Source organism: Bufo gargarizans, chromosome 7 (assembly GCF_014858855.1).
Source record: "Bufo gargarizans isolate SCDJY-AF-19 chromosome 7, ASM1485885v1, whole genome shotgun sequence".
NCBI classification, from domain to species: domain Eukaryota; kingdom Metazoa; phylum Chordata; class Amphibia; order Anura; family Bufonidae; genus Bufo; species Bufo gargarizans.
In genome coordinates, this window is record NC_058086.1 from 144,437,913 (window position 1) to 144,455,317 (window position 17,405).

The window sequence follows — 17,405 nt, forward strand, 5'->3', positions numbered from 1 at the left end:
CTATCCAGCACGTTCCGTCAGGGGTGTTATAAACTACCATAGTTCTTTCCTGGATCGGCCACTTTAGACTCCTGTGGGATTGTTTCTACAAATCATCCTACAGACTGATTTCTTGTCCAAATGCCGCAATATCCTTTACGTCCTGTACGTTACCAGGTTGGGTTTTCATTATTAGGATTAGTTTTTTCACCACATCCCCCATATTATCAGATAATCCCTTTAACTACCAGGAACCATTCACTGTGACCAATGTGCATGGTTAGAGGTTAGCATTTCACAAGTGCAAAAAGAATCCAAAAACACCATAAGATGTAAAACAGTTCCAGCTCTTTATTTCATTATGAAGTCAGATAAAGACACACCGTCTATCCTGCTCCTGGTCGGTCCACACAGTAGTCTGCATTGGCCTTGGGTTGTAGCTCTGTGACGAGCTGATAAATACCAAGTCTTTCATAGGAGCTGAGCTGAAACACTTTCAGAAGAATTTGTGGACGTCATGTGTATGGGCAGCTGGACTAACATTTGATTTTACAGGTGGATTCCTATTGTCCCAATAGGATAGGCATCAGAAGGTGTAAGCCTCTTGCTCCACCTCTACAATAACCAAGATTGGAGGGGGGGGGGGGGGGGGGGGGGGGGGGGCCTCACATGTGAAATCCTGATTAAAACATCTTTCAGTTGGGGGTCTATGTCCTGCTTTGAAGACACAAGGTCAATGTATACGGCCATGTATGTCTTCCCAACAGCATAAACATTAAAAGTTTTGGGAATGTTCTCACCTCCAGTCCTTATGTGCCCCCAAAACAGGACTTTTATAGCATGGTACAGGTATGCATAGGGCACTGTAAACCGCGACTAAAGGAGGACTGAAGTTGTGAAATGTTGCTTTAGGGTATTTTTACAGGCATACTTTATCTTCTTATTTCCTTCAGAATGGGAAACAAGATGTAAAGTTTCATTACCACCTAGTGTGTTTTTTTTTTTTTAGGGAAAATAAATTAAAACAAGGGAGGCACGGAAATAACATGTTTGTGTAAAACAAGCTGTCCTAAAATGAAAGACGGAAAATATGGCACGGTTCAATAACACAAGTGGATCTGGTACTTTTATACCACACACAAGGAAACACAGAAAAGCAAAATTAGGGGATATTCCTATCTCAGGATATGCCTGGGCCCCACTCCCATCTCCAGAACGGGCCTCCCAAGGGAAGGGAGAGCGACCAAACACGAGTGGCCACCGTCCGTTCAATGCTATGCGAGTTCCGAAACATACCGAGCGCTGGCTTGGATATTTCTGGCACTCCCATAGTGGTGAATAGAGAGGCGACTGTGGATGCGTGGCATTTTCTCTTACTTTGGAGGCCCAGTTCTGGAGATAGGAGCAGGTCCCAGAGGTGGGACCCGCAAGTGTCTGACATTGATGGCCTATCCCATCAATAAGCCATTGATTTCAAAATACAAAGAATAAAAAAATAAAAAAAGAATAACCGTGGTGGAGGATAAAAGCAGAATGCATTTTCACCTAAGTATTCACGTCCCAGGACATAATTCTCTAGCCCTTGTGCTGAACTTGAACCTCCACGGAGAACGCTGTACACCCTGGAATGAGAATAGTTATCCCATGGTCTAAACCTCATTGCCAGAAGATTGCTGTTACGTCCCATAAAAAAAGGCAAGTAGAGTCTGTGCAAGATCAACAGGCGGACATCACCTCATTTTGCATCATGTTCCAAGCTCGATATGTAGAATAGTAAGTCACAAGCAAGGCGACGTTAAGAGCGACTCTCACCCCTCCTCGTGCTGCCGGAACTTCAAGTTTCCCAACTTTACGGTTGGGGAAGGCACTTGGGTAAGAATTCTGTCCAGTTTCCATTTGGGAGGGGGGCGGCGATAACTACATACATAGTCTAGGATCACTTTCCTCACTGGCAGTGTGGATAGTTCAGCTATGTTTAACACTGGTCACAGATATCTACACTTCTTACAAAAATCCTTGTTTCCTTTTGCAGGAGATTCCGAAACAGAGGGCTGCAAACGATTACAAAGCATTCCCTGCCATGCAATAGACTGCAGCCTCCTATGTGCTGATAGGAAGGACGGCCAGATTAAAAACATTCGTACCTGGACATGAGATTTTTTTAAATAAATTCTAGTGCTGCCCTCAGTTTCTAGATGTGGAAGGTCCCAATGTGACTTCACAGTACAAGTAAATCCAGAGTCAATATGCCTAAGGTGCTTATACACTAGATGGTACGACTGGGAGAATGATTGTATTTAGGATGGTATTACATTTAAATATAAGCCCAAACAAGGCAACGGGTATCCTGTGGACAGCGACCCAACAAGATGCGAGAAGAAGGCAACGTCTGACATGCGGTCCGTATTCTGTATAAAAAGTAGACTTGTATTTGAAGAAATGTGGCACTAATGGGAGACCCCTCTCCAAACAAGGTCATCATGTGGAGATACTTGGTCCCAATGGGTGCATCCCTGCAGTGGCTTTTTCAGAGCATGAGCTCAGGTCCTAGTGTTAACGTTGGTGCTTTGGTCCGGAGGAGGAGGTCAGATGAAGGTTTACATGGCTGCAGTGTCTATCTGTACATACAACTGCCTGACACCAGCCTACGGAAAAAAGAGGAGAAAAAGAAATATAAATTTCTCCCAGTTGGTAAAGAAGAAGTTAGCAAGCCCACAATTTTAGCTTAAACAGTAACTAAAACTTTGTATGAAAAGTTTAATAAGATGTCCATAGTGCCCTAATAAAACTTTTTCTAATATACTTTATTCATTAATTTTGTATTTTTCTTAGTCTTTTTCCTCCCTAAAGCACATCATTCACTACGTGCTTAAAACTCAGCGGTGTACGGAGTACGGACGGGAGCACACATTGCTGCTGCCCGTGTCCCCCCGGAGGATTACCAATTCCTGGCATAGCACATGGGTACCCATGTACTATGCCGGGATTAGCTGAGCGGTGCGGGCTCCTGCTTCTGCCTGCTCCGCTAAGCTAAAAGAACTGCATGTCACCTCTTAGATTAGCAGAGAGCACGGGCAGGAGCAGCAATATGCACTCATAGATTTCACAGTCCTTATAGCGGTTTACATTGAACTGAATTTTAAGCGTACAGTGAATGGTGCACTTTAGGTAGGGAAAAGACTAAGAAAAATACTAAATTAATTAAGTAGATTAGAAAATGTGTTATTAGGGCATTAGGGATGTCATTAAAATTTCATAAAAAAGGTTTAGTTACTCTTTAATCACTTCAGTACCGGAGTGTTTAACCCTTCGTTACCAGGCCAATTTTTCAGTTATAGCAATGGGCCTACATAACTGCAAATAGCTAATTTCTAAGCCAACCTAAAATTTAATGTTATTTTTCACAGGGCACCCTAGACCTTTCTTTTGTGCCATTAGGTGACAGATATATTTAAAAATAAGTTATATTTAGGAAATAAAACATGAAAATTTTTTATTTTTATTTTATCAATTATTTTTTGTTACAAAATATATGAGACAAAACAAACCATTGACGTATGTTTATATAGTGAAAATGGAGGCCATTTGTGCAATTTATCTACTGGCTGGGCCCACTGCATAACTTCAAATGATTGGAGCGCATTTTGGCAGCCTATATATTTCTATTGCTGGTTCTATGGCACCATACTGCTAGTACAGATGTAACAAAACATTAGAAACTCCTTCAAGGTGACTTTAATGTTGACTAAGGTATTCATTTTGGGGACATTTTCACATTTTAAGCTTTAGGCCTTTTTATTTAGTCTCTGGGAAAACCCAGACCCAGAATATGCTGTGATTTGAAAAAGAAACAGTCTATACACTACACATAAAATTGTTGTTTTTAGGGCATTTTAAAATTTCCTTTTGGGTAAAACGTCGTACCTGGGTGAAAATATTATGAGTCTGACTGAGAATCCAGCGAGCGTCCGCCTCAGGTCCTACCACCAGTTTCAGGGTCCCAACATAAACATCAGTACAGAGAGTCCAGAAATGTGGCTCATGGAGATGATAAACCCCCTGCAGCTGCTGCACCTACAAGAGAAAGGAAAAAACTAAAATTGGAATCGTATTTTCTTCTATAAGATCCATACATGGAAAACTTAAAAAAAAAAAAAAAAACCCCTATTTTATAACCAAGACTTCAATATCTAAGAGCAGGGGTAGGGAACCACTGGTACTCCCGCTGTTGTGAAACTAAAACTCCCAGCATGCATAGAACTCCCACAGAAATGAATAGAGCATGCTGGGAATTGTAGTTTCAGAACATCTGGCCTGCCACGGTAGCTGCTCTGTCTAGAATATAACAATTTGATCATCATTTAGAGAAAGTGCTTTCATATTTCCTTCACCAAATTATACCAATTTTCCAAAGCATGTACTGATTCAGTGAGCCAAACTCTGGCAATCACCCACACAAAATAATAATAAAATACTTTATTTTATTTTATTTTTTTTAAGGGCTCATGCACACAAACACATTTTCTTTCCGTGTCCGTTTTAATTTTTTTGCGGACCGTATTTGGAACAGTTAGTTTAAATGGGACCGCAAAATAAAAACAGAAGTTACTCAGTGTGCATTCCGTAGCCGTTCCGCAAAAAACGTGTCCTATTATTGTCCGCATTAGGGGCAAGGATAGTAGTGTTCTATTAGGAACCAACTGTTCCGCAAAATACGAAATGCACACGGATGTCATCCGTATTTTCTTGCGGATCAGTGTTTCGCAGACTGCAAAATACATATGGTCATGTGCATGAGCCCTAAGAGAGATCCTACTTCTGGAATCGCTGAGGTACCAATGTCTGGAAAAACTGATCCGGCATTTATTTATTTTCTAATTTTTTTGTGGTATGAGCATGAGTAGACCACAATGCTGGATCCGTTTTGCCGCAACACTCAGGGCCGGAACCAGAATTAATGCATGTCAATGGGAACAAAAGCCGGATCTGGCATTCCAGCAAGTGTTCAGGAATTTTGGATGGAGATAATACCGCAACATTATCTCCATCCAAAATTCCGGAACACTTGCTTGAATGCCGGATCCGTCTTTTGTTGTTTTTAGGGTGCAAGCAAAAAAAAAAAAAAAAGAATCCTATGCATAACTGATGCAACAGGATCCGTTTTTTTTTCTTCTCTTCCTCTGATGGAACCAAAGAACAGAAAGCTAAAAACGGTGATGTGAATGCAACCTAAGGATACTTTCAAACTCGCGATCCAGCAATCCGGACGCATTTGTGAAACGGATCCGGATGCGGATCAGTCTCACAAATGCATTGCAATACTGGATCCGTCTTTCTGGTTGTTATCCGGCTAAACGGATTCGGTATTTTTTTTCTCTCTCATTTTTAAAGGTCTGCGCATGCGGATCCGGCATTCTGGCAAGTGTTCAGGATTTTTGGCCGGAGAAAACTGCAGCATGCTGCAGTATTTTCTCTGTCCAGGGACTGAACTGATGCATCGTGAACGGAATGCTCTCCATTCAGAATGCATTAGGATAAAACTGATCAGTTTTTTTCCGGTATTGAGCCCCTAGGACAGAACTCAATACCGAAAAACAAAAACGCTAGTGTGAAAGTACTCCAACTCAAAACATCCACAATGATACAGAAGACCAAACATGCATACCCGCTGGTAACATTCTGGAAGTAAATTGTCCAAAACTGGGGGAGTTCTCTGCATCAGGATACCGATAGACTGCTTGAGTAACGGAATAACACTGGAAGGCAAAACGGCAATTGGTTAGCTGAACCGAATATTTAGGAAGTGCTGAAATAGCTGTGTAACTTGCGTCTATAAACACGTCTTCATATTCCCCGAATACCAGTCCATTTACAGCAACGTGTAGTACATACTGCCATCAGCAGAAGTCAAAGAATTTCCCTACAAACTAGTGAGAGCAGTCCTGCCAAGACTAAAATGTCTATTTTTACTTAAAAGGAAAGCTAAACACAACAAACGCGCAAAAAATATCCCCAAACTTCCTCCCATCATCGCCTCCTTCCCTTTGATCCCATTTTATTTCATAATGAAATTAAAATTAAGGCATCTGTCAAGAAACCTTCTCTAGGTGTCCCAAAGATCAGCCATTTCCCCTTCTTCCTCCTCACTATCTGGGGCCTGGCTGTAAGACCGCTGGCTTCAGCAGAAGCCTCTCCCTCTGCATAGTGGGGGTGGGGGTGGGGGGGGGGCGTCCGATTTCTGCAAACCTGTTTGTATCAGGATTGGGCCTCATGCACACAGTCAGCATTTGTATGTCCGTTCTGCGACACGGCGAAAAGACACAACATGTCCTATACTTGTTCATTTAGCAGACAATTTACTACAGAAGTTAAAGAAATGGTGGCATGCATGTTTTGCGGATCTATGATTTAAGGAAAGCAAAACTGATACGATTGTGCGCATGAGGACTCGGGCAGAAAGTGCTACAGACTGACATCGGGACGGGTGTATTTCTTGGTTACTCTAAGGACTCACTTACAGGTTTCATGTTCTTTTAAGTATAAATCCGGTAGCAATGACGGAGCACAGATAGTGTCAGACTGCTAGCAAGTCATTGATAACCATTCACAATTGTGCTATTCCTTTATTATTCCTGCTAGAAGTTATTATATGGGGAATGCAAGTAGTCTTGCAAGGTCCTCTTTAAATGGTGGGGGTGCAGTTTTAGGGTATCACACCAATAACCTATCCTTCCCACGACTGACACGAGATACCTGAACGCACATTTACCCGCGGTCACGGCTTGCTGATCAGCTACGATACTCTTTGCATTTACATAAGGATTAGGGTGATGTTCGGGCGTTGGCTACAATAAACCACAGCAGGAACTACCGGTACTGCACTAGATGTAACCCTCAAAGCCGTATACAAGAACATACCACACGGGGAGGACAGCAAAAAAAAAAAAATAAACACTAAAAATTAACAAAAGCGTTAAAGTGCATAAAATATATACGCTTAGTGTTCTCTCCACGCCATCATTTTACACTGATACTAATACTCCTCCAGTCCAGCACTTAAGAAGTTAAAAGGCGGGTGAAGAAAGAGGTGGGCCTATTATAACTTCTACTTCCTCATTTGCCAGATTGCAGATGGGCACGAGAGAAACAATCGCTTTCTTCTGGGGAATTATTTCAAAATCTGCCGCTGATCACTAGTCACGAGGGGGTCATCTGAGAGCACCCGGCCCTTTGATCTTTCAATACTGGACACCTGAGCGACTGTGCTATTTTAACCTTTGCTACATCTGTACTTCAGGGTTGGTAAAAGAAATGACATTTATTAGCAGGATTATTATCACACAATCTAAATGAACTAAAACGGCAAATCGCGTGTCATTTCAAACGTTAAAATATAGCGCCCACTAGTTTTCTGTTTGCTGAAAGCAGTGCCCACCTTACAGGCAGATGTGACCCATGTGCGTCTCTCCCTCTACATTACACGGGTGGGGAGAAGGCGCTTAGGGCACAATTCAATATCAGATCACTAATTTGTTCTGGAGCAGAGGGGGCTCTAAGGGATCGGGTGATGCACTATTTATTGTCAAACGAAGCTCCGCCATGCAGGTCTGCGATAAAATACAGGCAGATAGATGGGCAAGATGGTGATGGGGTGCAGTGCTGCTGTCTGCCCACAGACCATGGAACAGTCATGTGGTAAGGAGCAAGTCAAAAAGTATAAAACACCGCATTTTCAATCGATTTTTATTTAACATTATAACCCCTGGAAACACAGATCATAAAAGTGAAGCCACGTGTCAGCTCTTCACCGAAGGCATCCACTCCTGCCGGTACTGGAGAAATACCACGTGAACTGTAGTCGTACAGGAGGTCACGGAGCACTTCTCCCTTTACCTTCAGTGAGAACACATTTACAGCAGGGATTGCAGAACATCTAGCGCCCATGTACTGAGGAACTGAGACATTTAAAATTTGACTAAACGCAGACCGGCGTGACCTTGTTTCTTAAAGTGCCACAAGATCAAGTATTGCCCACTCTATATAAAAAGGATGTTGGGGGAAGTAGTGAGGCATGCAAGCATTGAGTCACAGGTACTAATCTACATACTGGAATATTCCCTTAATGCAATATGAATGGGAACGGAGATGTGTTAAGTTATTAAAATAACACAATTATAAAAATTTTATACTTTGCTAATGGCGAATCAGAACAGAGTTTCAGAAGGAGGCCTAAAACAATGAGACATGCAACGTCATGACCTGCCCCGACTGTTGGATTAAAGGCGTCGTCACACTGAAAATATTCAGCCGTTTTCAAACCAGCAGCTGCATCGGAATAGTTTGGTAATTTCATGCAATTTAAAAGTTTTTTTTATAGCCACTGAGGTATTCAATAAAATGGATTTGTGTAGCACAACCTTTTTTTTCCCCCCTATTTTTCTGTCTACCTCACTGAAAAGGTCGCACAGGCTCAGATCCATCGTTCAACTGCCTCCTGAGCTGTTATAGGTAGACAGCAGCAAGATTAAATAGGACGCACCCTCTAAGCTGCCAGCCTGAAACAAATCTAGCAGAACACTTGGAGCAATGAAGGGGGAAATCTCTGGATCCATGTGAGGTGCAAGGCTGGTTCTAGCTTTGTTAGAGGGTGTCATGTACTATGTGAGGTCTATTTTCTACCTTAATAATGGGATAATCCCTTTAAACTTTGCTAGTCCTTTAGTTATGTGCTAGAATATCAGGTTTTCTAGACTTGGAGGACCTTTCACCTGGATATCCTTAATCTAATTATTATCCTACCTTATAGTACGGCCCCCGCTGATGTCTTATCAGTGATGAGGTCACTGATGTCTTATTTTTTTTTTTCTCTCCAACGAACCGCCCGTTCCTCCACATATCTTTTGGCGCCTCGGTTATACTAGGCGTGGACTTGTATTTCTCCTGGTCGTGGTTATCTTCTCCCTGGCTGCAAGTGCATCCAATCAGAGCGCACCGCTCTTAGCCACGGAGAAGGAGCTCAAGTTCTCACGGGAGAAGGAGCTGCGATTCTCGCGAGAACTTGAGCTCCTTCTCCCTGGCTAAGAGCGGTGCGCTCTGATTGGATGCACTCGCAGCCAGGGAGAAGATAACCACGACCAGGAGAAATACAAGTCCACGCCTAGTATAACCGTGTCACCTCATTAGCATATAAGGCACCAAAAAATACCGGGACCACAGTGGACGAACTCTGTTCTTGATTAAGGATATCCAGGTGAAAGGTCCTCTTTAAAACCAACAAAACTTCTGGACCACAGGGCTGTATAGAGAACACCACACACACACGGCAATGATATGCCGATTGTCTGGTTAGATTATTTGCTGCACTCACCTGACAAAGATAAGTAAAGCGATCAGCATTGAGCAGATTGGATCGGCAATCATCCATCCATACCGCTGCATCAGGATAGTGGAGATAATCACACCAACGCTCCCCAGTGTGTCCGCAACAATGTGCAAAAATACCCCTTTAAGAGAAGAATGCAAACATTCAGCGCAGGTATCCGTTACACTGTAAACCAGGGTCTTCTTAGACATAGATAATGTGTACCATGAGACAACATTGTGTTTATCAAGGTGTCTAGCTACAGGACGCAACTGACGACAATTTAGATACCTGGTGCACCATACCTCAGGTGGGGCACAGTGCCGAACCTTTTACCTCTGGATCGAAAAAAATGCTGCCATCAGCATTCTTTGACACAATACAACCAGATTGCCAGCCACATGTGAAGATTTTTATATGTATAATTACCTACAGTCTCATTTTCAGGGACCATATGAAGAAGACATGAACAAGTCCTGTGTGTATCTAAAAGAACCTTTTAAAGCCTACAGAGCTTCATTAGGGCCGGCTCTATGTCGTTGCTCTCTCCGCTGTCGATTAGCTGAACACTGTGCACATTTGCAATTGTTTAATATATATTTAGAAGAGTCAGAACGCCATTGCTGTGATACACCGCTCCAAATCCCTGTGGACGCCGGGATTTAGAAGGGTTCTCCAGAACCCAGATGTTGGGTTCAGCCTCCAGAGATGCCACCTCCACATCACAGATTATACCGCTGAGGAAAGCCCCGCTGGGCTGAAACGTCCACTGATCTGTACCGTGGATGGATTTACTCTACATTTATGCCTGGATCAGAACGTTTAGATGTTTCTGTAAAATAAAGTGACACTATAATTGCATTATATAATTGGAGTGAAGCGATTCTTCTCTAATCACTGGGAGCCCACCCCACCGGGGAAGTTACGCCGAAATGTGGGGTTGGCGTCATCCTGGCTGCATGCACCGTGGGTAATGTTACTTTAATCATATTTTATGGCTTAGTGAGTTAGTTCTTTTCTTTAGATTGTGGGCCTCCTATACCAGGGATCAGCAACCTCCAGGTGTTAAACTACAACTCCTAGAATGCTTCATTCGCATCTATGGGAGTTAGAAGAGCAGCAGAGCATGATTGCATGCTGGGAGTTGTAGTTTCACAGCAGCTGGAGTACCGAAAATTGCTGATCCCTGTCCTCTATATTACTAAACATAGCTCTGTGTCTGGGGGTTGATGTCCTATTTGTTTCCTTATTGCCATACCCTGTATGCCTCCAGCCTCCTTTCAATATAGGTGACCATTATTATCTATTCCCGGGTGGTGTGGGCAGGGGCTACCGGTGAGGACGCCTTTTTCTGCCTCTCATCCTTATTTGATGCATTGTACTTTGGAATGAACTGTTCACTAATAAAGATTTTCATATTTTTGGCATTTTGTGGCTCATAATTTTAGTAGTTTTTTTGCCTCTAGTGTATGCAGTGTTCACGGAGACAAAAACCATTAACTGTCTGCAGGAGTCTGCCTAATGTCATCCTTCAGAATAAGGCCCATTGTGACAAGGCAGATCATAGTCACAATTGACAGCGTTAAATACTGCATTTTTCAGAGCATTCATTACACTTCAGCACTTGGATTTTTCTAAATTTCAGAAATTCAAAGTCTGAATCCAAACGGCTGCACACTAGTGTTATACTGCCCCCTGCTGGACATTTATAGTGATGCACAAATCTCTCAGCAGGATTGTACCTATGACACTGGCTGACCTGTTGCATGTGCGCTTGGCAGCTGAAGGCATCTGTGTTGGTCCCATGTTCATATGTGCCTGCATTGCTGAGAAATGAGCCTCTAGGTGCAATGGGGGCGTTACATTACACCTAGATGAGCGCCCCCGTAAATGCAGTCCCCTCTGTACTTTGACAGGGCAAGGTAGTGAAAAGATCACACCTGGCCCTGACTTCTCCTAAAGTCAAAGTGCAGAGGGTGCGGCATTTACAGAGAGCGCTGCTCAACTTTATGCAAATCTGCTTTGCAGCTACAGGAAACGTTAGGTGGAGATGACTGCTGATCTATGGTATATTAAATTCAAGGGTTCACTTAAGCTGGATTGACACGGCCTGAAGTTCCTACGAAAGCCCATTCTCAATAATCAATCATCTGCCTGTCTAAAAGTGCTGCGGATCACCTGATAAACAAGCTAAAACGCTCGCTCATCGGGTAAAATGATCAGAGTTGCAGACACCTCAATCACTGGTCTAAACAGCACTCTGCTACCCAGGAACAATGATTTTGTATGGGGACGAGCATAGCAGCAGCCAGCACTCATCCCCATACTGTGGAGGTGATCCCATGCAGCGCTTCACTTCCATTTAACAAGCAGACAATTGTCAGGAAAGAACGCTTCCTTCCTGACAATCGGCTGCTCCTTGCAGCATCTAAACATGCCGTAAGAAGCATCTTAAACAGACCTAAGGTTGCTAGATTCATGTGCTATTAGTTATCTGGATCCTCTGTACTTTGTTACTTTAGTTTTAGTTAGATAAGGAAATTACCAGCAATCTTCAGAAGGATGACCATTTGTAACATATGCATCCATGACTAACACTTACCTTCTAAAATCTGTTTGCTAGATCCTCTATGCTCCTCAGGTGGTTCATCTACAAACAGGAGAGAGAGATGTCAGTTTCCGTATGTAAAACCTTTATGTGATCTCTAGATCATCAGTGCTCATTTTAGCCAGAAAAAAAAAAAAAAAGTATATATTTTTTTAAACACATCAAGTTAATACCAATAAAAATAATATAATGTAAAATAGCTATTGATTGGCGTAAAACCTGAAATACTGTCAAAATAAGGGTACTTTCACACTTGCGTTTTTCTTTTTCGGCATAGAGTTCCATCACGGGGGCTCTATACCGGAAAAGAACTGATCAGGCATATCCCCATGCATTCTATATGGAGAGAAATCTGTTCAGGATGCATCAGGAGGTCTTCCATTCAGTTATTTTGACTGATCAGGCCAAAGATAAAATCGCAGCATGCTACGGTTTTATCTCCGGTGAAAAAAACTGAAGACAGCATTTTCCCCCATAGGAATGTATTTGTGCTGTATCCGGCATTCAAAATACCGGAATGCCAGATCCGTTCTGCGCAGACCGGTAAAAACGTGAAGAGAAAAAATAAAAATTAAAATGCAAGACGGATCCGTCTGTCCGCATGACAAGCGGAGACACGGATCCCGTTCTTGCAATACATTTGTGAGACGGATCCACATCTGGATGAGTCTCAAATTCTTTCAGTCACATCCAGATCGGCAGATCCGCACGCAGTTCCGACGACGGAACTGCTTGCCAGATCACACTGCCGCAAGTGTGAAAGTAGCCTTAGGTTAGAAAAGCCATAATTAAACCAGAGTAGAAATACAATTGTTTGCACTGTGCATGGAGCTGTAGGTAGTCAGGAGGTACTTCCTGTGAAAGGTGGAGGCCTAGTGGTAACTGGGACCCTCAGAGGTGTCAGGGTCTCAATATACAATCCCACGAATGTGTGATGCCAGTGATTGGCTGCAGCAAAGTCAAGCCAGATGTTGAATGTGAGGGCGCTGTGGGGACTCGGTCTGGTAGACAGGATTAGTGGACGCAGTATAGAGGCAACAAGTTCTTTGGATCAAACAGTTCAGTGTTTTATTCACACTTTAGGCAAGTGACAAAACAAGCAGTCATAGTCGAACAAAAAGTCACCTTACGGTGTTGGTGGTAATTCACACTATGAGGCAATTCTGCCTCAAAGAGTCCTTGCTGATAGCAGCACCAACCTGTTGTCACGCCAAACAGGTAACAAGCCTTCATCCAGACACAGGGCTCCCAGATCCCAACACAGAGACATGGCTTCAGCTGCCAATTTAAGGACAGCCAGGTGCTGCCAAAACCCGGACCGGCATTTGACCTCACCTGGCTGTAAATCAGCCGAGCAGCACATGCTGGGAGGAAAATACCTGTTTTCCCAGACCAAACCTCTCACTGTGTCACAGTGCCGAGAGGAGCATTGCGGGCCAGAAGAAGGGGCATCCCTTTACAGGTCCTGCCAAAACCCCCACATTCTTGCACAACCCCTTTAAGCTAGTTTTGCCTCTGTATGAGAAAAATAATGTACCAGCCCCGTGACAGAACATACCTGGACAAGAGGAACCAAAACCATGTTTATGGCTGTGATTCCCTCCATGGCTGTGTCCATGATCTTCTCCGTGACTGTGCCCGTGACCTCCACTATGACTGTGCCCGTGACTCAAGGAACCATTAACTGAAGAATGGCTATGCCCATGACCTGAAAGAAAAATATAAAATTTCACACACACACACACACACACACTCAACTAAGCTAGTAACAAACCCAAAAAATAAAATAAAAATATGTACTTAGAATGGTTGTTTCATGCAAGTTTTGCATAATCATTGTATAGTAAAATTCCATGCAACTTTTGAATGCCATTTGATTCCTTGCCATTTCAAGATCTCCATTTGCAATCAGCGAAAGAAAAATAAAATTCCAGCTTACAACCAGAATCTGCAAACTGCATCCAGTCTATACAATCCGATGATCTTAAAGGGCTATCCAATCATGATAACTTATGACCTATCCATAGAATAGGTGATAGATATCTGATCAACCAGGGTACAATGCTGGGAGGACAGGCACACTTAGGCGCTGCTGCGCTATGTAACTCTATATGACTGCCCAAGAAACGCCAAGTACAGCGCTGGGCTAACTCTGGCAGTGCCATAGAGATGACCAACATGAACTTTAAAGTCAGTGCCTATGAATAACTAGATCATAATTAGTGATGAGCGAACTTCTGTTTTAACCACTTCAGCCCCGCTAGGTGAAACCCCCTTCATGACCAGAGCACTTTTTACACTTCGGCACTACACTCCTTTCACCGTTTATCGCTCGGTCATGCAACTTACCACCCAAATGAATTTTACCTCCTTTTCTTCTCACTAATGGAGCTTTCATTTGGTGGTATTTTATTGCTGCTGACATTTTTACTTTTTTTGTTATTAATCAAAATGTAACGATTTTTTTGCAAAAAAATGACATTTTTCACTTTCAGCTGTAAAATTTTGCAAAAAAAAACGACATCCATATACAAATTTATTGTTCTACATGTCTTTGATAAAAAAAAAAAAATGTTTGGGCAAAAAAAAAAATGGTTTGGGTAAAAGTTATAGCGTTTACAAACTATGGTACAAAAATGTGAATTTCCACTTTTTGAAACAGCTCTGACTTTCTGAGCACCTGTCATGATTCCTGAGGTTCTACAATGCCCAGACAGTAGAAAACCCCCACAAATGACCCCATTTCGGAAAGTAGACACCCTAAGGTATTCGCTGATGGGCATAGGGAGTTCCTAGAATTTTTTTTTTTTTGTCACAAGTTAGCGGAAAATGATGATGATTTTTTTTTTTTTCTTACAAAGTCTCATATTCCACTAACTTGCGACAAAAAATAGAAAATTCTAGGAACTCGCCATGCCCCTCACAGAATACCTTGGGGTGTCTTCTTTCCAAAATGGGGTCACTTGTGGCGTAGTTATACTGCCCTGGCAATATAGGGGCCCATATGTGTGAGAAGTACTTTGCGAATCAAAATCTGTAAAAAATGACCGGTGAAATCCGAAAGGTGCACTTTGGAATATGTGCCCCTTTGCCCACCTTGGCATCAAAAAAGTGTCACACATCTGGTATCGCCGTACTCAGGAGAAGTTGGGGAATGTGTTTTGGGGTGTCATTTTACATATACCCATGCTGGGTGAGAGAAATATCTTGGCAAAAGACAACTTTTCCCATTTTTTTATACAAAGTTGGCATTTGACCAAGATATTTATCTCACCCAGCATGGGTATATGTAAAATGACACCCCAAAACACATTCTCCAACTTCTCCTGAGTACGGCGATACCACATGTGTGACACTTTTTTGCAGCCTAGATGCGCAAAGGTGCCCACATTCCTTTTAGGAGGGCATTTTTAGACATTTGGATCCCAGACTTCTCACGCTTTAGGGCCCCTAAAAAGCCAGGGCAGTATAAATACCCCACATGTGACCCCACTTTGGAAAGAAGACACCCCAAGGTATCCAATGTGGCAAGTTCATAGAATTTTTTTTTTTTCGCATAAGTTAGCGGAAATTGATTTTTTTTTTTTTTTTCTCACAAAGTCTCACTTTCCGCTAACTTAGGACAAAAATTTAAATCTTTCATGGACTCAATATGCCCCTCAGCAAATACCTTGGGGTGTCTTCTTTCCAAAATGGGGTCAGTTGTGGGGTGTTTGTACTGCCCTGGCATTTGAGGGTCTCCGCAATCATTACATGTATGGCCAGCATTAGGAGTTTCTGGTATTCTCCTTATATTGAGCATACAGGTAATGAGATGTTTTTTTTCCGTTCAGCCTCTGGGCTGAAAGAAAAAAAATGAACGGCACAGATTTCTTCATTCGCATCGATCAATGTGGATGAAAAAATCTCTGCCAAAAAAAAAAAAATGGAGGGGAAAGGGATGTGGATGAATAAATCATTGCCGGAATATTTTTATATATATATATATATATATATATTTTTATATATATATATATATATATATATATATATATATATATATATATATATATATATATATATATATATATATATATATATACACACATATATATACACACACACACACACACACAAAGTGCTTGCCAAAGCATAGGAACGCCGCCTCCTCCTCAGCTCGTATGCCTCGGCAAACGTATCTGTCACTGCAGAGGAGAAAATCCTGTCTTGCAGCGCCGCATACACCGACTTGCGTGTAATCTGACAGCAGCGCAATGCTTCTGTCAGAATGCACATCGGTGCTGCAGCTAGTAGATCGGTTGGTCCACCTGGAAGGTAAAAAGACCAAAAAAAAAAAAACCAGGCCACAACGCAATAATTTTATTAACCTTGGAACAGAACATGTAACTTTAACTTTTTGAACTAAACATTAACGTGTTTGCTTACTGGTGTTTTTTTTTTTTTTGTTTTTTTACCTTTATAGAACAAACCTCTCCTTCCCCATGGGTCAATGTGCAAAGCGCAAATCGCCCAAAGATGTGGTGAAGTGCGTTATGCACTTTGTCCCATGTGAAAGGAGACGTTTGCAGCAGCTGTGAGTGAATGGGCCCTAATAGCCCTGTGTGCCTATCCTGGTGAGATGATCCCTATGCTAATAGTGTACCTGTGAGTGGTACTTCCGGAAACACTCTCCAAAGCATAGGGCAGGGTGGTCCGGACAGTCAGGACAGAAATAGCGGGTGTCACGCCTTATTCCACTCCTGCTACAGACACGACATTTTTTTCGGGGTGGCGGTCGGTTTGAGGTACCAGCAACGACACTGGGGAAGTGTCGCTCGTGTAGACGGCTAACTACACTGGTGGATGGGGCCACGGAACCTCCTGGATACAGGAGGTTCGCGATGATCTCTTCCTGAAATTTGAGGAAGGATCCAGTTCTCCCAGCCTTACTGTAGAGAACAAAACTATTGTACAGAGCCAATTGAATTAAATATACAGACACCTTCTTATACCAGCGTCTGGTTCTGCGGGAAACTAAATACGGAGACAACATCTGGTCATTGAAGTCGACCCCTCCCATGTGGAGGTTATAGTCGTGGACTGAGAGGGGCTTTTCAATGACACGGGTTGCTCGCTCAATTTGGATTGTCGTGTCTGCGTGAATGGAGGAGAGCATGTAAACGTCACGCTTGTCTCTCCATTTCACCGCGAGCAGTTCTTCGTTACACAGTGCGGCCCTCTGCCCCCTTGCAAGACGGGTGGTAACGAGCCGTTGGGGGAAGCCCGCGCGACTAGTTCGCGCAGGTACCACAGGCGCCAATCCGTTCTAGAAACAAATGCCTAAAGAGGGCCACACTTGTGTAAAAATTGTCCACATAAAGATGGTACCCCTTGCCGAATAAGGGTGACACCAAGTCCCAAACTGTCTTCCCACTGCTCCCCAGGTAGTCAGGGCAACCGACCGGCTCCAGGGTCTGA

The 17,405-nt window shown here is 42.8% G+C and overlaps 1 protein-coding gene across 1 annotated transcript in view; it reads right to left on the reverse strand.

Annotated features, from left to right (window-relative positions):
• Window positions 1–958: 958 nt before the first annotated feature.
• SLC30A7 (solute carrier family 30 member 7) overlaps window positions 959–17,405 on the reverse strand; it is a 35,956-nt gene continuing 19,509 nt past the window's right edge. Inside the window, exons 6-11 of the mRNA XM_044301489.1 lie at window positions 13,507–13,656; window positions 11,943–11,990; window positions 9,347–9,482; window positions 5,645–5,735; window positions 3,904–4,053; window positions 959–2,624 (exon numbers count right to left, since the gene is read on the reverse strand). Of these exons, the coding sequence (XP_044157424.1) occupies window positions 2,577–2,624; window positions 3,904–4,053; window positions 5,645–5,735; window positions 9,347–9,482; window positions 11,943–11,990; window positions 13,507–13,656 (623 nt within the window). The 3' untranslated portion in view covers window positions 959–2,576. The remainder of the gene's footprint in view (window positions 2,625–3,903; window positions 4,054–5,644; window positions 5,736–9,346; window positions 9,483–11,942; window positions 11,991–13,506; window positions 13,657–17,405) is intronic.